The sequence below is a fragment of the Rosa chinensis genome, chromosome 1 (genome assembly GCF_002994745.2).
Source record: "Rosa chinensis cultivar Old Blush chromosome 1, RchiOBHm-V2, whole genome shotgun sequence".
Lineage (NCBI taxonomy): Eukaryota > Viridiplantae > Streptophyta > Magnoliopsida > Rosales > Rosaceae > Rosa > Rosa chinensis.
Genome location: NC_037088.1, coordinates 36,463,605 through 36,485,029, shown reverse-complemented (window position 1 = coordinate 36,485,029; position 21,425 = coordinate 36,463,605). Strand labels below are relative to the sequence as shown.

The following is a 21,425-nucleotide window of genomic DNA, read 5'->3' as shown; positions in this document are numbered from 1 at the left end:
GTCAGAAACTTTGGAATGGAGGCTTCTCTTGTTATCTTTATAGTTCCTGATGCTTTCTTTTGAATATAACTTTGCTTGCAATGGTGGTAGTGCTTTGATTGCTTTAGTTTGCTTTTCGTTGGTTTTTTTTAACCTTTTCCTTTGGCTTTAGGCCTTGGTTCGTATCACACAAGGGATAATATTAGTAATCAAGTTAGTTAAAGAATATGCCAAGGGTAAACACCTGGTTTACCAGACTTCATATAGAAACGGAAGATATTTTACATATCCAGTGCTCACAAAATTTCATAATCTAAACTCTAAACACAAACCAAAACACTGCTGGTTCCGTTGCTCTCTTTCGGCAAAGATCAGAAATATGGCTGAAGGTGTTGTTACAGTTGTGGCTGAAGGGATCAAGCCCCTTGGAGAGTTCATCATTCAGCAAGCGAAATTCTTGAGTGGAGTCAGCAATCAAATTGAGCTTGCGCAGAACGAGCTACACTTGATCCGGGGATTTCTAAAAGACGCAGATATGAAGCAACAAGATGAAGAACTAGTACGCAATTGTGTTGAACTTATCAGAGATGCTGCTTATGACTTGGAGGATGTCATTGAATCTTTTTACTTGAAAGTGGCTTCCAGGAGGAGAGGAGGTACTGTGAAGAGGATTGTTCTCAAAAGGTTTGCCTGCATCTTTAATGAAGGACTTAATCGATACAAGATTGGGTCCGAAATTGAGCATATTATGGCCAAACTTTCTCATCTGAGGTCGAATTTGCAGAGTTATAACATAAGACAAATAAGTGGGGGTGAAAGTGTGGCTTCAGCTTTTAAGAGGCAACAAGATAGGAGGCGAACTTACGCTCATGAAGTTGAAAGTCATATTGTTGTTGGGTTGGAGGAAATTACGGGAACACTGGTGAAAAAGTTGGTGAGAGAAGGAAAGCGTCATCTAGTTGTTTCTATTTGGGGGATGGGCGGCTCCGGAAAAACCACTCTTGCAAAACAGGTTTTTCGTCAAAATGAAATTAAGCGTCATTTTGATTGTTTTGCTTGGGTCTGTATATCTCAACAATGGGAAGGAAAGGTTGTATTGGAAGAGATTTTAATCAAACTCACTTCCCCATCAACAGAGAAAAGGAAAGAAATTTCCAAAATGAAAATGGATGAAATAGCAGAGGAGGTCTGTAGTATCCAACGAGAAAAGAGATGTTTGGTGGTCCTTGATGACATATGGACTCAAGAGGCTTGGAATTCGATAAAAGCTGGATTCCCAATCAATGAGAAAACAGAGAGCCGGATATTACTCACTACTCGCAAGAAAGAAGTCGCCTTGCTTGCATCCAAAAATGATCATCTCCACCAACCTCAGCAACTAGATGACAACCAGTGCTGGGAACTGTTTGAAAAGATAGCCATCTGTGGAAGCGACAAAACAGGTATTATTTTTCATCCAACTAATACTGTGCTTTTCTAGCCCAAGGAAGTTTTGCATTCCATAGAAAACCATAGTGTTTTCATATGCAATTGTTCTAACTTTCTGTTTCAACATATCATATGCATGTTATAATAATATGCAAGAACAGTAATATTATATGTTCTAGCCGAAGTAAATATTGGAAAGAATGACCATGAAAGGGCCTCTTTTGTTTGTTCTTCAAGAATATGATACCGATCAAAACTGATTTATTGTATATGATAGATTCTTGATCGCAAGAACTTTTAATGTGACATATAATGTTATCAGTTTTCAGTAATGACTAAATCTCTCTTACTTGAGCACTGTTTCTTTTCTTTTCCAGACTTGGAAATTGATGCAGAGAAGAGAAAATTAGGAGAGGAGATGCTTAAACATTGTTCAGGTCTACCATTAGCCATCACTGTGCTCGCTGGTCTTCTTAGTAGACGAGAGACGGTTGATGAATGGAAGACAGTACTTGGAAATGTTAATGTATGCATAATGAGAGGCACAAATGTCCCTGAAAGAGAAAAGACAAGTCAGGAGTGTGGTGTTTCAGGTGTCTTGGCATTGAGTTATGATGACTTACCATCTCACTTGAAACTCTGCTTTCTGTATTTAGCCCAATATCCTGAGGATCATGAGATACAGGTAACAAGATTGACTCAATTATGGATTGCGGAAGGGTTTATACCTTCAACATCAGAAATACATGGTTCAATTGAATTAATGGAAGATGTATCATATGGTTGCCTAACTGAACTGGTGCAAAGATCTATGGTTCAAGTTGGAATATATGGTTTTAGTGGGAAGGTGAAAAGTTGCCGTCTCCATGATCTTATGCGGGACTTGTGCTTGCAAAAGGCAAAAGAGGAGAACTTTCTCGGTATTGTTAACTTTTCTGTTGGTCCGGTATCTAATGCAACAGTGATTGGTAAGGTTCGAAGACTTGCCCTCTATTTGGATGAAAATGTTAAATATGAGTTCAGTAGTGAGAATGGAAGAGATGGCCACATTAGGTCTCTATTATACTTTGCCCCAAAAGAGTTCAAGCAAAAGTGGAACAAAAGAATAATACGATCAGTATTCAATGACTTCAAATTGCTTAGAGTCTTGAAGATTGAAAATATATCTAGAGGTTTTGAGTTACCAAAGACGATTGGGAATCTAGTCCACTTGAGGTTTCTGAGTCTGAAGGGTAGTGCATATCGTGCCTTGCCATCATCTGTATCTAATCTGGTACTTTTGCAAACTCTAGATCTGCGTGGTGGTTTTATAAGCAGGGATACCAAAATCAGAAATGTGTTTTGGAATATGAAGCAACTGAGGCATTTGTATTTACCTCATTTTATATATGGGTACAGTGTCAGTGGAAAACTGTCATTTGCAAGGTTGTGCAATTTGCAGACGTTGGCCAATTTTTCAATTAGGAAGTGTGATTTGAATGATCTTGTTCAATTAAGCAATCTGAAGAAACTAAGCATATTGCCAACAGGGTCTGGTAAGTTGGAAAAGCTGAAGGACATGTTGATATCAAGGAATAGAACATATAAACATCTTCGGTCTCTATCTCTGGAGGTAATCGGATCTGGTGATGGGGATATTATACCAAGTGATATAGTATTAAGGTGTCCTCATTTATACAAGCTGCGACTTTGGGGGGAAATGACAGCGTTACCGAAAGAGCTCCCAAACCTCGCCAAGTTAACGCTGATAAAAACAAAACTGAAGGGTGATCAGATTGAAATACTGGAAAAGCTGCCCAACTTAAGGGTGCTTTACCTCGGTTGGTGTTCTTTCGAATCAGAAACAATGGTTTTCTCCCAAGGAGGCTTTCCTCATCTGGAATTTCTTACCCTTCATTACTTGCGTGATTTGAAGGAGTGGAGGGTGGAGAAAGAAGCCATGCCTTGTCTTCAGAGATTGCACATTGTAGAGTGCTACGGCTTGCAGGCGCTTGCAGATGGGCTTCAGGAGATTACTACCCTCAAGGAATTAACAATTGACGAGATGCCCAGTAGATTCTGCAGTAGGGTTGGGGAAGGAGGAGAGGATTTCTACAAAATCAAACATGTGCCTTCTCGTATAATCACAAATATTCAACGCGACTACGAAATGGAGGAAGCAGCAGTGACCCTGATCAGGAATTAACTGTGGATGGTATGTGACTAATTGACTCAATCCCGTATTATTGATTAGTGATCAAATTAAAGATTTTATTTACTGATTAGTGATCACTCCTCTAAATTTTATTAATATATATTCTTGATTATGACCAGCTCCTCCTCCTCCTCCTCTCGATGAGAAAACAGAGGAAATACAAGCTGCATCCCCTCCTAACCACCTCAGTTGAATCCACAAACCTTTGGGCTAGCCGGCCCGTTCTATGTTCTTTGGGCTTTATCCTATATGGCCCGCCTATAATTCTTTTCCACCTAATTCTTCCTTCGACGCCCTTTCCCTCTCTCTTCCTCGTTCCTGTCTGCTAGCTTTTAGTGGTGGCTGAAGGTACTTCTCTTTTCTTCTTCTTCTTCAGATTAAGGTTTCAATACGTTTCTTGTTTATCCTTCAAATTTGATTTTTACGGTGTAATTACTACTTTAGGTTTTGTTTTAGAGTGAGTATTGTTCAATTTGTAATTTCTGATTAGCTTGACTCGTCATAGTTCATACTGGAATTTTGTACTGACTATCCATCATCACCATCATCTCACAAAAGTTCTTAGGATTGTTTTTTTTTTTTTTGTCCTTTTAACTGTAGAAAAGAAGAAGATTACAGTATAGAGGACCAAGTAGTTGATCATGTAGAATGATCTTTAATGATATGGAGAAGCAACTTTTGGTACCCACATGTCCAAATGATCTTTACAGTGCGGGTTTTGCAGTCATGTTTGCCACAATTTTTCTTCTTGTAATTCCGAAGAACCTCACTAACAAAAAGTTGGGTTTTTATAATATATATTTCAGCTAAAGGATGGATTTAGCTGAAGAAGAAATTACTGAGGCTTTATCGAGTTCGAAAAACAGTGATGCATATGCTCAAAGATCGGGATTATCTAATTGTAGATCATGATCTCAACATGACAATGTTGCCGTTTCAAAACAAATATGGAGAGAACATGTAAAGGGATGACCTTACTATCAATAGAAGGAAGTGAGGTCACGATTCTGATCAGGTATTTGATGATGCTATTCAATGTGGTAGGATTAGTATTGTTCAGCTTCTAATTAACTGTTGTTGGTTCTTGTGTACCAGATTTATGTGTTTTTCCCTGATGAACCAAAAATAGGGGTCAAGACAATCAAGAATTACATCAAACGCTTGGTTCAGGAGGATACAGACAAAGCCATCGTGCTTATTCAACAACATCTGACTCCCTTTGGAAAGCGCTTCATAAGTGATATGAGATCAAAGTACTACTTGGAGGTTTTCCAGGTGAAGTTTAAAATTGCTTAATTTATTGTTTGAATTGACTGTTCTTGATATCTCGTGAATGTCGTTATCCTCTTTTAACTAAACATATGGGCATGTAAGGTACCAGAAACTTGGTATCAGAAACATGCAGACTATAAGATGACAGGTCTATGGTGGATAGCCTGCTTGGTTTATTTGTATTCCAAGGCCTCTTAAGGTTGACAATTAATGTCATCACTTGCTTAATATTGTTGTTCTGATGAGAAGGTTTCACCCTAAATTAAGAATTACAAATTGGACGCATAGATTCTATAGAGTCCGAACCAACAATAGTTGCACTCGAAGATTTGCTGGTGTGGAAGCATAACATTTGTTTATATATGACTTCTCTTTAGTATGCATGGACATTAAATGAAACATTAGTTATTCTGAATATGTTCTTAGTTGACTGTTAATGGTTCAGGAGGCAGAATTGTTGGTTCAAGAACATGTTCTAGTTCCTGAGCATAAGGATCTTAAAAATGAGGAAAAGAAGACATTGCTGGAGAGGTAAGCTGTGGAAGAAACACTGTTGTCCTGAACAATGCTAAGATATTTGAATACTACCCATGTTGGCCTCAAGTTAGATGTATATATGCGCACACTAACAATGTATATATGCGCACGCTAACAATGTCCTACTCGCCTATTTACTTCATTTATCAAATTTTTTCATGGGTGAACATATTATATTTGCTAGAAAAGTTTCAACGAGCTTGACTAGAGCACTCAAAATGTCACGAACATTCAACCACTATGAGTAGGCCTATTACTTCTTATCAAACTCAAGCAAGTGACTCTGATGATGTAATGAACTAAGAGTTTATAAAAGTTGAACTAATAACATTATACAAGATTTATTGCTGTTATATTTTGGAGTCAAGTGTGTTAATTTGTATACTAATGTATAAAGCCTCACTTACTAGTAAATTCTTCCCATTTCTCTAACAGAATTCCCCTCTTGTATCATCAAACCGTAACCTTTTGAAAGTGTTGTCTGCATGTTCAGGTTTCGACTATCAAGGTGATGATTTCAAGGCCTTAGTCTATGAGTTCATAGGCTAATAGTAGCTTAGAGGAATGGTTGCATCCACTTCAAATAATTGGTCTGACAAATGAGAGACGAACGAGTTTAATGTTTTCTCAGAGGTTGAACATTGCTATTGACGTTTCTATGGCATTGGATTATCTCCATAATCATTGTGAAACCTCAATAGTTCACTGTGATCTCAAGCCTAGCAATGTTCTCGATGATGATATGGTCGGGCATGTTGGTGATTTTGGCTTGGTAAGATTCCTTCCCAGAACTTCTGGAAATCAATCAAGCTCTGTCGGAATTAAAGGAACAATTGGTTATGCTCCTCCAGGTGACTACTTTCTTTCATTTTCCCTTGAATTATTCCCAGTCTTGATTTTCTAGTTTGAAGCTAAAAATTGTTGACTAGAATATGCTGTTTTGAATTGTAAAATGCAGAGTATGGTATGGGCAATGAAGTTTGGACACAATGGAGATGTGTACAGTTTTGGCATCCTGCTGTTGGAAATGTTCACAGGAAGAAGACCAACAGATAACATGTTCCAGGGAAAACTTTAAACCTTCATAGCTTTGTCAGAAAAGCTCTGCCTAAGCAAGTCGAAGACAGCTTCATTTCAATTTTAGAAGTTGGTGTTGCTTGTTCTGCAGAGCTGCCTGCCTGCCTAGCGAACGGTTGACCATTAGTGATGCTATGGCTGAGATGTGTCGGATAAGAAACAAACTTCATACATCTAGTATGTGAAAAGCTGTGTATTGTGCAGCTAAGCTAAGCAAATCGAGGTTGCAATAGCAGCAGTTTCTTTTGATGGCTTGCATGCCGACCTACTGGTGTTGCATTTTGGTTGCCTGTCTGTAACTTTGAATCTTTTTGTGTGTGTCTGGATTTTAAGACCTGGAGCTATTTGCGTGCTTCTTTTTTCCTTTCTTTTCTATTTCTTTCAATTTTGTTGTTGATCTGTGGTGTCAGCCCCATCTGTTTGTTTTCAGTCCTCTGGTTTTTTTAAGGAAGCTGATATAGTCAATGTGTTACAGAACATGAATGTTTCCATGGATTCAGATATACCTAATAGGTTGGCATTTGACATCAAGGAATACGTCTGCACAAAAATTTGGGTATTTACCTCGAGGAAATAACATATAGTGGTCGAACCAACGTTTTGAAATTGTGAGTCGGAGTTCCACAGAGGCATGCTGCATGTTCCCTGCTATGCTGTTAACGAACTCAAATAACCCAATTCTCATTCTTGCTTTTCAACTTTTGAGTACCTTTTTAGTGTTCTTTCTCATTTTGTATCTAAGCAACAGGTATGACGGCTGAATGAGGAAAGTAGTTTGACCCCAAAAAAAAGAGGAACGAGGAATATATCACGATCAAATCATGAGGCATCAAACTCATTTATGCTATATATAACCCAATAACTACAACTTAAGCCGCCAGTATTGCTTCAAATCCATTCGATAAATGCTACAACAGTAATTAGCTCTAATTAATGACTGCGCCTCCCCTCTATACAGATAATATATAGGGACTAGAAGGCACTGAAACATGAAAAGCTTCTTTCACTCTACCGCCTAATTTCCTCTTAGAAATACACTTTGAAATCCAAAGAAACATACCGAGACATAAAATCAGGAGTTAAAACTCAAACACCCGCAACTCAATCATTCCTTCTTTTCTTTTCGGGGAATACCAAGCAACAACCTTGCCCGACTGTAAAAGCCTCAAGGAGTAGCTCAAGCTGTAAATGAAATCCTCAATATGTTGACCACGTTTCCCAGGCAAAGAGGCTAGTGAAACCCTTGAATCCGCTCGAAAGACAATTGGCCCCACAACCTACAAGAGTATAGTATCATTAGAATTGGCTAATTTCTTCAATAACCAGCACTAAAATAAGAACCTCACTTCAGTCAGATATTGTATATATAGGCATTAAACTGGAGAACAGATGCCCACCAACAGAGAAAATGGCAATTAGATATTAATTACCATAACCGAAACTAGACCCTCTGGCCTTCCACAAGTACCATCAGGGCAACTCCAACCATGGGGGGGGGGGGTCTATCCCATATTTTAGGGGAGTTGGTCTCAGCACAATAGGACTTGGTCTCAAATTTGTGACTTAACCAGAACCAGGACCATGACATCTTTGTCTCAAACCAACTATAACACTTTCTACTAGTGTATTGAGTCCAGTTATCAATGCCCAAAACATCTTTTCTTTCTCTTTTTTTAATTTGACCCATGCACTGCAATAAACAATTGAGTATACAAGTTCTCTTCTATATAGGTACAAGGCAATAAGCTATATGCAGACATACCTGCTGTTGAAAGATTAGATTGATCCTAGGGGAGGATATAGGATCTATAGCACTATTACCAGAGGAACTCTTGAAGCCATTGACAACCCTTTTAGCAAGAGCTGAAGCTGAACCAATATCCAGGCGAGCATCTATCCTGGTAAGATCCCCATAAAGCTCTCAAAATTTCCCATGCTGGAAGCGATAGCAAATTGAACCAAAACAATCAGCACTGACAGGACTTCTCTTCTCAGTACTTGAAAAAGTGTTCCCATCTCCTCTTAGTTCAACAGCCACTGGGCTGTTCCCATCCTGAAACCAGGCTGCAAAACTCCCACCTAAAATGTAATGTCCCCATGGAAAGGAAAAAACAAGTGAGAAATGGCATTACAATCTTCAGAAACATGGCAATTAAGCAAAAGAAAATCAGATACAATGATACTGATTTTAACAAAAAATTAACAATTAAGACAAAAGGTTTAATTGAGACTTGCTCACTAAGAGTCTATGCTTTTTTTTATTGCTGGTTGCAGTGGCGGACGCAGGAATATGTATCTCTGGGGGCAAGCTGGAACATATTTGTACCAAATGGAAGTAGAAGAGTGCAATCAAAGAAACCAAATTTAATAAAAAATTTCAAGTGCAGCACAAACAAAGTGCAGCATCTTTGGATATGCTATATTCGAACCAATTAGGGAAGTCAATAAACCAATCAGAGACAAACCTTCGTTTCCCTTCTCCGCACTGTGTTTGGATGAACTCATGATTACTAGGCTGACAAGGACCTCTTAGCAGATACTCTCTTCTAATTTTATCCCTAAGATTGGGATGATAATCTGAAATCTTAGTTCTTTCTCCAGGATCGGAAGGAAGCTTAGCCAAATCAATTTCTACACAACTCTGTTTTGATCTTTCACTCTCTATGAGGGGTGATGATAACTCGTTTGATGTTCGTTTAAAGAATTTCTCCATCTTTAATCTTTCACAGCTGCAATTTTAATAGAAAAAGGTAATTTAATCTAATCAACAGAGTCATTGATTTGGGAATTAAACTAGCAGATGAAGAACTGACCTTCAAGATCATCAATCCAAGATTGAATTGCAGAACGGCGGAGAGTCGAAGTCGGACTATCGAAGACTGGAAGTCTGGAAGAATTGAGTTTGGTTGTTTGGGGATTCTCGATAGAACAAAAAGAATGAGAAATGCTGAAATGGGAAATGGGGTCGTCTGGGAATGGCAAAAAACATGGCAAGCTTCAGCCCTTACATATATACAATTATATATGAATGATAGTGGCATAGTGCTTTGTGAAACAACACCATGCATATTTAACAAATACTAAACGCCAATCCACTGTTCACAGCTACTGTTCATAAGCGTGCGTAATGACTGTTTTGCCCTTTTTTATCCATCTATTACAAAATTGCCCCGACACATGTGCGTTTTCTATGGCACCGAGTCGCCGCAAGCTGTTTGCTTCTTCTGCCACCGATGAGTGTTGGCGTGGCTGCGCGTCCTTGCTCTGCAGAAATATAGAGAGGTAAACAGCGATGGTGAGATACAGGGTCTGCTTCTTTCCTCCGCACAAAGAGAGAGATAGAGAGCGAAGAGACTAGAGGAAGAAGAAGGGATTCAGCAGTAAGCAAGTAGTTTCTGGAAAGAGGGAAGAACTTCATGTGGTATGTTGCTATTTACATCGACTTCAACCTTCGACTGTATCTTTTTCTTCGGGAAGCATCTGTTTACACTGACATCTCCTGTTACACCCAAATACCCAAATCGTTGATCCCAATCCTACCAGGGACTCAGGTAGGTTTGATGAGTCTTTTTCGTGAAAGATTTGTTGGGTTGTTTGGTTCACTGTTGAATCCCAAGGTTTGAGATTTTATTTTTTATCTGGGTTTTGTTCTTCTGCTGTTAACGTTTGAATCCCTGAGCCACCGTCTCTTTCTTTCTTTGATCTGCAGAAACACAGAGAGAGATGGGTTGAGACAGGTTTGCTTCCCAGAAGGAGAGTACAATACATTTTTTTTTTTAAGAATTTCTTCAAATTCATTCTGAATATTTGCATGTCACCGATTTCGGTTTGGGTGATGCAGGCGTTGCTGAGATTGTTATTCATTTTGAAAATTTTGGATTTTCAAAGGAGATGAGGGCAGTGTGGAAACAAATTGACTGAGGTATGTTTGGTGTTTCAGTTGTGTTAAATTATGGGTTAGAGAATCATTATAGTATTGGAGGTTGTAAACTCCTTAATCTCTATTGTTTTCTGAATTTTAACTCAGTCAATACTTGGTTTTGTTGGTGATGAAGACCTGGCTGAGATTGTTATTGATTTTGAACGAATCTGTAAATAATTTTCTACAGAATTTTTAAGGAGGAGCAACGCATTATCAAATTAAAAGGACTGAGGTATGAAGTTGTTTTTGTTTTTCTGAATCGTTGTTGCTCATACGTACTCAGAAATTTTCTCTTTAAAAGAAAACTAAATTTCAGTGACATCGAAATGATCAGTGGGTTATTAAATTTGTGTTCAATTTGGACCCAAGTCTTCTTATTGATCCCGGCTGCGTTTTGATTGGTTGAGTTTTGTTGGCTTTGTTTGGTTTTGGTTTTTGAAGTTGTGTCAGTGTTGGAATTCTTGGTTTTGGGTGTGAGAAAGAAAAACCGTTTGTAAGGGTTTTGATGATTTTTGGGTTTTTTTTTTTCGTTGGGTCAAAAAGGTGAGAATTTTAGTGGCGTTCTGAGATTTACTTTTACTGTTGGTAAGCCCTTTTAGAGCTGAGTTATTGACTTATTTCTGAGAATAAAGTTTTCTGCTTTCTGCTGTTTCTCCATTGTTTTTTATGCTATGAAAGTCGACAGAGCAATCTAATATTTGTCAATTATAGAATCATTTGAGTAAAGTAGCATTGACAATCTGTTTTGGTATTCTGCGTTTTGGATAATTCTGTTGAGTACCTTTTGGGTTGGGTTTTTTATTTGTGTCTTTGGTTTGTAGTTTTCATTGGTTTTTTTTTTTTTTTTTTTTTTGCTGTGGTTGGTTTTCAATTGACTTGAGTTTCGATTTTGTAGGGGTACTGTTCGTGCTTCAGTTTGGGATTTGAGTGATTGATTGGAGGAGGTTCAAGGTGAGTCTTTTTTCTTTTTTTTTTCCTGCACAAAACTTCACCTATTTCTGTTTTGCCTCACAATTTTCTGTTTTAGCCCTTGAATTGGAACTCTACATGTCTTTGTGTTTGAGCATTGGTGATTTCTTATTGAAATAGATACTGGATTTGAGGATTTGGTAGGGTAGGTAAGTGTGAGCACTACAATAATGTATATTCAATTACTGAATCCTGAGCTTTAGAGAGTCCATTTAGAATTGCCCATCCATAAATGATAGGGGTATAAGATAAAAGCATCATCTAGGATGACTTGAATTTTATGCGCAAGTATTGACTGTATTGTGACCTCAATTTGCAAGCTAACCTTGGATCATTTCTGTAGAAGAGATTATTTACCATATTCAACTGTTATTTAAATTTGAAACAATCAAAGGTTTTGAAAAGGACATATACTGGGTTTGATTGCTTTGGCACAAAATTGACATAAAACATTTTGCAATGAAACTTTTAGTCCCATACCCAAAAACTCAAGCCAATGAGCTACTCCTTTTACTTAAATTTTTCTTTCCTAATGCAATTTTTATGCTCTCAGTTTCAAGGGCAACGGCAGCTTTGCTTCGAAATCTTGATCATCGCATCTCAAGCTATTCATCTGTAAGTTCAATTCATCTCACGTGTATGGACCAAAATAGAAAATTTAACTAGATCTTAGAAATGTTGATGAAAAGAATTATCTCACATGTTTGTAGGTGATACAAAAGTCCGAGATAGAGGATGCAGAGGAATGCTTGAAACTGTTTTCTATGGACTAGGTGGCTAAATTTAATGAAATGACCCTTGCCAATGTAAACAGCTTCAAAAAGCGCTAAAAAAGCCAGTCACCTAAAGAAATCCAAAAAGAATATATAGCGGTAAGATTCAAATCAAACTGCATCAGTCCTAATGTTATTATGCCTGTAGGTGAACTTATAGGAAGCAAATTTGTTCATTTTTAATTTATGCTCAGCGCTATGGTTTGTCATTAAATTAGGAACTAGAGAGATTGCCAACTTAACTTGGCTCACTGACTTTTACTTGAATGTTAATAATCTAGGTGGAGAGATTCCTCCTGAGATCGGAAAGATGGGCAGCTTGGAAGGTTAGTTCTACTTCTTTTGGGAAGGTTTTTTATTTTATTTTTCTTTTCTCTATTCATGATTCTGATTTTTGTACGCATTTGATTAGTTTACTGTTGATTGTGTAGAATTAATTTATGAGCATTTTTGTGTAGTTTATAAGCTTTTGTTGTGAAAAGATTTGAACTTTGTTTGTTAGACAAAAACAGAGACTATTGGATAGTTTCAGAACAAATGGGTTTGCTTTGTTTGGAGAATAGGACTATTCTTTTTCCAGTTTCTTACAAATATTTTCATATCCATTGTCAACGTTTAAGCAGCTATATTGCTTATCTCCATTTGTTGTTCTGAGAATTCAAAGCTATATAAATTGAGATGGATGTGAAAAAAACATTTGTGCAAATATGCTACTTCACTTGGACTCTAAAATATGAATGCAGTACCACTTTATTCATTCAAACTACTTTTTACACTTCTGATCTCCACCTTACATCTTTTTTGCTTTCTGATGTTTGAAAATGATGAAAGTGTTTTATTTCAAGATGTTTAACAGTATTGTGCTATTTAAGAATTGATAATCATCAGGACTGTACCAAGACTGCTATCACAATGAGATTGCTGGAATGAATGAAAGTTGATACATGCAAGAAATTGTGGAAGTTGGCATTAAGAGACTGTTGATAACAAACTACTGCAGGTTCATTATCAGACAGAGACATTACTGCAAGTATATTCTCAGGTATCTGATGAAATATCAATGAACTTATGACAACCTTGAATATTGTTGTTTTTCTATCTAAAACAGGCTTTGAGATTCTTCTATATATACATTTGTTTTGTGACATCAATACATAAATTTAAGTGGTTTTTCTTTTATTTCTAGGTTGAAGATATGAGACTGATAATCCATAACATGGCAAAGTTCCTCTCACACAAGGATGTCCAGGTGAGAATATCTAAATTTGCTCTCACACAAGTATGTTCTCGGTTTATCTTTGTTATCTAGATCATTTCTTATCCACTTAATAGATATGATTCAGTTACCTGCAATTTTTAAGCTAATTCACATTCCTTCTGCATTTTTACACTGAATAAATTGAATTCACTTTCAGCAAGTGTCCTTCGTTTCCTTTTTTTCTTTGCCACAACTTGATCACCCACTTTTCAGTTTCAAGTCATGCATCAATTGTGCTGACCATTTGCATATATGTATGAGTTCACCAAGCACAAAGATCACTGGCAGATAGAGATTTGAATAAAAAAAATTGATCTTGAAATTCTCATTTCTGTTTTCTATGTTTAGTTACTTTTGTGAGGCAGCTTCTTTGTCTTTTGAATTGTTAAAGATTCATACTGTGTTGATTTCTCTGAAATTCATATATCATATTTAATCTATTTCATTTTTGCTTTCTTGGTTATGATATATGCCTAAATTCATATATCCAGAAGGAACAATCGTTTACATCCTGGAACTTCTATCAACGCAAATGGCTGCATACTACAGAAGCAACAATAGTTTACACGCTGGAGCTTCGCCCGGCATAAATTTTGAAAACCTGCTTTCTTGATTATCTTCCACAACAAAAACAATTGGTCTTCAAGATTGGTTTGTATCAATATTATTAATGCCTATACAAGAAATTACTCTCTTGAACAATCGCCATAATCTGTAATAATAGTGTGCTCTTACTCTTACAAAGATTAGTGTTCTGGTGATTTCATTTTTGATGATAATGCTTGCTTTTTTGTGTTGGTTCAGATTGTCTTACTGGAACAAATTAAACTCCTAGATTCCTTAAACTCCATGTGGAATGGTGCCATGTTATGGCGAGATGGAGAATAAGAAAGATGTTAGATATGGAAGATATCAATCACAATCATTTGCTGTGAGTTGAGAAACTACTTATCAACCAAGCAACTGATATTTTATAATAAACAAAACAAATGGCAATGGGAATATACGATGAGAACTGCATTGCTACTAGCAGTGAGCAACTAAATATGATACCTGTGAATATGATGCTTGAAATGACCTTTCATTTCTTAAGAAAATCTCAACCATGTATATCTATAATTATACTTCTCTCAATCATTCACATCAACAGTTACACACAAAATTGTTACCGATGATAAGTCCCGCAGCATAGCGCGGGTGCTCTTTCTAGTCAATTATCTATATCTACTAGATAGCTCCGGACCACCCACCCAATATCAAAGCCTCCTTTCTGGGTAGCTGTAACGGATATGTATAATTCCAAATGACTATCTTTTTTCTTTCCTAATGGTGCCATTTCCAGTGTTTTATCCTTGGTAAATTGTGCAGAGAATGAATGTTAGTAACCTTCCCCTTCAACCTTTTCATTTCTACCTTCATTATTCATTGCATGCCAAGTGTATTCTACTAAGATAAAAATTCAAATAATTAATATAATTAAAAGACAAGTTTTCACTTCCCTCTTTATCCTTATTTAATTTCACATGCATTTAATTAAGTAATTAATTTTAGTTTCTCAACTTTTTTTTTTCTTTTGTGCATTCTTTTTATTTGCAATTTATATTACTCTTGTGGGCTTAGGTACATATTTACATAAGACATACATATATATTTAAGAACATATCTCCCAAAAAAAAAAACATAATTGAAACTAAGAAAATGGCCAAATGTTCCCTTTATATACATATATTGAAGAAAATGTTCAAAAAAAAAAAAAAAAAAAAAAAAAACAACAACAACAACAGAGAGAGAAAATTTATATACTCATCTATATCACATGTGATCAAAATATCCTTACCTGCACCACTAAGCAATCTGCCTTGCCAGTGATTCATTTTTTCAATCAACCTTTCTTTGATGTATTCAAAACTCAAAAGTGGCAGTGTTTTTCCGACCCACAAACATCGGCAATCCCAAGTAATGCTCATGTGAACACACTATCTCAACACCTAATAAGTTAGTCACACGATCACACCTAATAAGTTAGTCACCACAAGCTGTTCAGCCTCACAAACATTCTAACGCAAAACAAAAAGGAGCACTTGTGGAAATTCACAACTTGACCAGAAGCTCTTCCATAAATTTCAATGACATTATGGATTTGAAAACAAGCTGCCGGAAAAGCTTGAGCATAAAGCATGTTGTCGTCTGTAAACAACAAGTGTTTAACCAAAGGAGCTCCTTGACAGATTGCAATTCTAGGTAATAAACCCAACCTTTGCTTCTGCTTAAGCAAAGCACAAAAACCTTCAGCCCTAGTCGGAATAGATATGGTGACAGTGGATCACCTTATCGTAGGCCTCTACAAGGAATAACGTACATATGCTCTCAGATTGCCACAAAACAGAAATGAGTATCTGATAGAATTAACATATTGCAAAACAACATCAATCCACTCTTGTGCAATGCCAAATCTTACCAGTACGTACTTTGCACAAGAAGGCTCACTCCATACGATCATAAGTTTTGCTGAAATCCAACTTAAGAGCCATAAAACTATCCTGATCCTCCCTTAGTTTTATTTGCCTATTAAATTGACTTTTGCCATTTGTCTACTTAATTCTAATTTATCTAGTTTTACATCAATTGAGGTCTTTGAGCGACTAGTTTTACTTATGAGGGCTAGGTTAACCAAGATTCTAGCTAGTTCTTTAGTAGGCTCGTTTGTCTTTAAATAAGTTGATTAATTAAACTTATTTTTTCAACGAGAACACTTGTCAGTTTGTTTGGCAGCTTGCAAATATAAAACAACTAGCAATAGTGCCTGCGCTTTGCAGCAGGGTTTATTGTTACTATCAAATTACAATAATAGCATATGTGAATGAAAAGCATTGATTGTTGATTAAAATGATTAAATAAGAGACATACACATTATTGCAGTTTAATTTCTTCCCCATAGTAAGATTCAAGTCTATATACAATTGTTCGTTGTTAATTATGAAGCAATAGTATTATCATTATCTGTCCAATTGGAAAACCTTCATCTTCATTTACAAAGACTGATACAATTTTCATTAGAATCAATCCATTTTTACTTTTCTACCTACCTACATACTGTTTGATTTACCTCTATGATTTCACATAGAATTTAAACCAATCATAATTAAAGAAGACAGAATTCAAAACAATGAGGAGAAACCAATGACCATCAAAAGGCTTTTCCTCTCTTTCTGATGTATATCAAAATTTTATTCAAAACAGTACACTACTAAAACAATAAGTACAAAGATACAAAACAGATACCAAGGAACTTCCCAAAGATACAGAAGCTGGGATAAAGCCTAAAGCCTCTAAAAGAAGAATAGCAGCAATAATTTTCCCTTTCTTCTCTGCCTGCATTTCTTCTGCAACCTTTATTTTCAATTTAGTTTTGTTGCCCTCTCCACTTTGACACATAATCAAGTCAGCAAGGTGGCAATCTTATGGTACAAAACTATGCTGATTTCAAAGTTTGCATTCAAAACAGAACATACCACCCAAAAACCATCATAAACACCATACCTAAACCAAATTTTTCTTTGTACTGTTTATGGCATCAAATATACCCACCTACAGTTAAATTAGGGTTCTTAGCAAGAAAAGATTTGTCAGAAACCAACAATGATCAATATGACTCAGAAAAGTACTTACCAATAGTCTCTCTTTTTCTACCTACAAACTACACAAAAATACTCATAAAGTCATTTAACACAATCAACAACAAACTAATCAAATGCGCACAAAAATCAAATTCATTAAAAAAAAAAAAAAACTTGTTGAAAGAAATAGAGTAAACCTTCCAAGCTGCCCATCTTCCCGATCTCAAGAGGAATCTCTCCACCTAGATTATTAACATTCAAATAAAAGCCAGTGAAGCTGCACAAATTGGCAAAAGAAATTGTGAGATAAATCTTGTTCTCTTTAAAGTGAATACAAAATATACTAATAGATTCTTTTTTAATAAACCGTATATGAGGTTGAGATGATTACTTTGCACTACTTCCCTTGAACTGATGCATATGATTGTTCAAATTATAAGAATCTTGAAGGGTTTCCTTTTTGCATAGAATAAAATCCAGTATTACTCTTATCGGTACCAGCTAGAAGTATAGGCGTAGAAAGTATTATTGAACCACGTTGTCTTGTACAATGATTAGATATGCTCATCAAATAAAGTATGAGAGCTAATGGAAATAGAAGGAAGCAGGTGTGAAAAGCCAAAATAAATGAATGATTGGAAGACGATGTACATGGCAAAGAAGCACCCGAACTAATTGCTCAAACTACTGGAGCTGACATTGATAGGAAATTGGAACTAATTGCTCAAACCATTGGAGCTGAGACAGAAAAGAAATTGGATTCAAATACTAACTTGCAAAAACCCCCATTACTTGTTTGTGACATCAACTAAAATACAATGCATAAAACTTATTTGTTGAACAACTCAACCCTATAGTCCATCTCCTTTTCTGCCATACCAAAATTCCACACACAATTATTTAAAAAGCAGAATAAAAGAAACATACAGAGATTAAAACGTGAAATTTGCAAAAATTGAGCAGCACCTATCTATAGAGAAACATCAACTATATCACCTAAAGTTCTCATATATAAAATTAATGGACATAGAGAAGAACACAGAACTATGGCTTATATATAGACCACATCTAACCTCTCAGCTTACAGATTATATAGTTGATTTCTAATGTTTAACATGCTTTAATTATTTCATCGGTCCTTTCCATAACTATATGAATGATGTCCACATCATTCCAATCTTATACCTCTATTTAAACAACTAGTTTCTACATGAATTAAAAAATAATAATAAATAAAATAAAATTCCCAAGTTTGTTCGTTCTGAATTCTGATGACAAAAACCTATTCAATTTTTTTACTATAGCTGCTAATACACACAATAAATTTATCACTTATCTTTATCAAAACTACACAATCAAACATGAAACAAACCATATCCAAAACTTAATTTGACCAAAAAACAACACAACCCCCGTTTGGACCCAAAATGAACATTTTTGCCTGACAAGGCACGTCTTGGAGAAATTGAGCCAATATCAGTGGCTCAAGCTATATATTTTCGACAAGCTCGAAATATATATATTTAGAGGCTAAATAAAGCCTACTATGGAAGCATTAAAAGTCAACTTTAGCATATTTTCCTACTTCGGCTAGGAGAAACCGAGCTAAACAAGGAAGGAGGGGTGACAGACTAACCAAATGAAATCTAAATGAGCTAAAAATTTCCAGATTAAATCTAGAAAGCCCAAGGATCATTTCTTATGAAGAGTGCCAGAGTTATTTTTTAGTGGAAGGCCTTCAAACAATCAGTCCAATTTTCTGCAGAAGCAAAACTGGAAAACTGGACCTGTAAGAGGTCCAGCAGCATTTCCGGCCCAACCACATGGAAATAAATTCTGAAATTTTACTACAGTAATCTACACTCATGGTGGATAATTTCATATGAAGAAGTCGAAGGCTAAATCTGAGTTCTTGGTGGAGATACAAATTAAAGGAATAAAGGAGCAGAAAGTGCTCTCACCTAACAAATCCATTAAGTGTTTAAGTGCTCTCACCTAACAAATTCATTAAGTGTTTAAGTGCTCAAACCTAACCCATTATGATTTGTTTAAAGGCCAAATAGTGTTACTTGGAAGCCTATAAATAGAGGCAAAAACAAGACAACAAGGACGCCAACACATTCACAACAAACATCTCTAAGATGATCTAAGTTCTCTCTAGAGCAACCTCTCTAAGAGCAACTCCCCGCCTTCTCTTTCTCTTACCGGTGATCACACTCCTAGTCCTAGTCTTCTCAGGAGCCGACTTTCAGTGCCACTAAACCCTCTGTCAACGTACTTCGGTCCTAGTCTCCTCGAGAGCCGACGGTAGTGCCGCGACCACAACGGTTACAGAACCAGCCAAGCAAGGGTAACGCCCTAGCAACCCAGCCAAGCTAAAGTCACGCTTTAGCAAGTTCTTCTCATTTCCCAGTGGTTCTCGCTCTGCTCGATCTACAACATCGAGTATCGATTTGGTGATTTTCAAGAAGCTCAGCAAAAGTCCTCGCCACGAGGCACAAAGAATCCCACGACGAGGTTGGTGCTCTCCTCGTCCACAATCGCTTGATAGAAGTCAGGTCAAGGGACATCCCCGACGACCACACCCGCACGGTGCTGGCACGCCCGCGCAAGAAAAGAGACTGTTGACCAGCTCAAACAAAATTGGAGCCAAACAACCCCGAAACCCTCAACTTCCATCCACAGATCAAACCCAGACAATATTCAGATACAGCTGCAATGGGCCCTGAGAATCGCAATGAAATTAGCCGATCAAAACTTCAAACTTTCCAACACTGCCGATTTCAATCCCTCTTCTTCCCCTTTCAATCACACCAACAAAACCTCCTCCACCACCTAAAGACACGGCAAAAAGCTTTGAAAACGAAACCAAAATCCGAATCTTAAGCAATCAAAAGACGATCGGAGACAGAGAAGAGAGAGAAACAGATCGGCTACCTTGTAAGCTGAAGAAGACGATCGGAGTTGTTTGGAATTGGATTTTCTTTCTTTCTTTTGAATTGCGAAAACAGTTGGAGTCGTTTCTGATTCTTCTGAATTTGAGAGTGGAGAGGGGCAAGAGAAGAAAAAAAGGTTAGCCGGACACCAATGGCAACGTTGTGATTAAAAAAAAAAGGGACTAAATCGTCTTTTCCGTCCCTTATGAACAGTAGTAACAGTAACCGACCTTTAGTATATAGTATAATTATACCACAACATATATATTAAACGTTGAAACATAGCAGACAATTAAATATATATATATATATATATATATATATATATACACTCAGTTGCCAAATGTCAACAGCTGACTGAGGGCAGCTGCCCCACTCGTCCCTATGTGCGTCCGCCACTGGCTGGTTGTCATGCATGCATGCATTTTTCTAGTCGTCAACAATAAACTCATGTATTTTGTTTACACAGATTTTATTTTAGAGAGAATAACATATCTTGTAATTTAGACTAAATTGCATTATATTTGTGATGCTTCTTTTAATGAGCCACGCGCACATGCTACAGTCCCCAAACGAAATTTGAGGCTGATGTCCTTGAGAAAAAACAACCTTGGTATGCTATTTATATAGCTCCCACAAATAATATAACTGTAAATAGGAGTTAAAGTCACGGTTCAACTCCATACATGCTCTGAAACCCATTGAAAAATATTTTACAAGGCTAATGCATATATCATTAGCTATAGAACAGATTTTTATTTATTTGTTTATTTTTATTTCATACTGGAAACATAACAAATTAATGATTATGCATAAATTGAGCAACTTCTAAGACAGTAAATTTACCAAAAACTCCAGATACTGCAGCATGAGGTTCTTTGAGATGCACATCATATGATGGCCGCCAAGACCAACCCTGGTCTTTCTTTACCATGAGATCATTCTGTGTCTCCTTCTGCCTCCAAAGGTCTCTGCTATTTTCATAAGAAAAGGCAGCCTTTGCACACAATCCAGGCATCAGAGAAGTAGGTGCTTCATCATTTAAGGCATTAACTGCCTGGGGATGGCCACTATTTTTATGTATACCAACCCGGTACCGCAATCCAGATTCAGAAACAAGTGATGACAGATCTAAGGAAATTGACTCTGGTACATCCCAATATTGTCCTTTATGGTCAATGAACAGCTCAGGCCATGCAGCCTCTAATGTGATGTCATGATAAGGTAGCTGTAAACATCTTAGAAGTTGAGAAAAATCGTTCAGTAGCACATACCCCAATGTTAGAACAGCAAGATAAATGAAGAATATAAAGCTTCCAGACATGAAATTTGTCACAATTAGCCATATGTTCGGAGTAGTCCACATGTTCAAGGTTATTGACTAGCATAGTCTACAAAAAAGGACAGATGTCTAAACAGATAAAACTTGTAGTTAAGAATTTCTGAAGCAAGTTCGATATATA

General features: G+C 36.7%; 1 protein-coding gene, 3 long non-coding RNA genes and 1 pseudogene across 5 annotated transcripts; 4 read left to right on the top strand and 1 right to left on the bottom strand.

Annotated features, from left to right (window-relative positions):
* The first annotated feature begins 224 nt into the window (after positions 1-224).
* On the top strand, positions 225-6,884 carry LOC112196230 (putative disease resistance protein At1g50180). Of its 2 annotated transcripts, none has more exons than XM_040517655.1 (8): positions 225-1,421; positions 1,785-3,601; positions 3,727-3,949; positions 4,408-4,616; positions 4,697-4,876; positions 5,319-5,404; positions 5,904-6,261; positions 6,369-6,884. In XM_040517655.1, exons 1-2 carry the CDS (start codon positions 359-361, stop codon positions 3,590-3,592), a joined length of 2,871 nt encoding a protein of 956 aa, XP_040373589.1. In that variant the 5' UTR covers positions 225-358; the 3' UTR covers positions 3,593-3,601; positions 3,727-3,949; positions 4,408-4,616; positions 4,697-4,876; positions 5,319-5,404; positions 5,904-6,261; positions 6,369-6,884. The 2 variants fall into 2 exon arrangements, with proteins under 2 accessions (XP_040373589.1, XP_024192307.1); XM_024336539.2 differs by having other exon boundaries at positions 3,721-3,949.
* Positions 6,885-7,318: 434 nt separating this feature from the next.
* On the bottom strand, positions 7,319-21,328 carry LOC112196264 (annotated as a pseudogene).
* Positions 10,129-11,355, top strand: LOC121052501. Its single transcript, XR_005809265.1, has 3 exons — positions 10,129-10,409; positions 10,597-10,641; positions 11,305-11,355. It is a non-coding gene; the product is annotated as an uncharacterized LOC121052501 (long non-coding RNA).
* LOC112196276 lies at positions 11,929-12,494 on the top strand. Its single transcript, XR_002935094.2, has 3 exons — positions 11,929-11,993; positions 12,089-12,250; positions 12,433-12,494. It is a non-coding gene; the product is annotated as an uncharacterized LOC112196276 (long non-coding RNA).
* On the top strand, positions 13,356-14,108 carry LOC121052505. Its single transcript, XR_005809267.1, has 2 exons — positions 13,356-13,400; positions 13,901-14,108. It is a non-coding gene; the product is annotated as an uncharacterized LOC121052505 (long non-coding RNA).
* Positions 21,329-21,425: the final 97 nt, after the last annotated feature.

What these genes read in the sequence shown, in the direction of transcription:
- LOC112196230 (XM_040517655.1), top strand. Translation starts at nt 359, where the DNA reads ATGGCTGAAGGTGTTGTTACAGTTGTGGCTGAAGGGATCAAGCCCCTT. An exon ending in CTGTGGAAGCGACAAAACAG is followed by an intron (nt 1,422 to 1,784) that starts GTATTATTTTTC and finishes TTTCTTTTCCAG; the next exon opens with ACTTGGAAATTGATGCAGAG.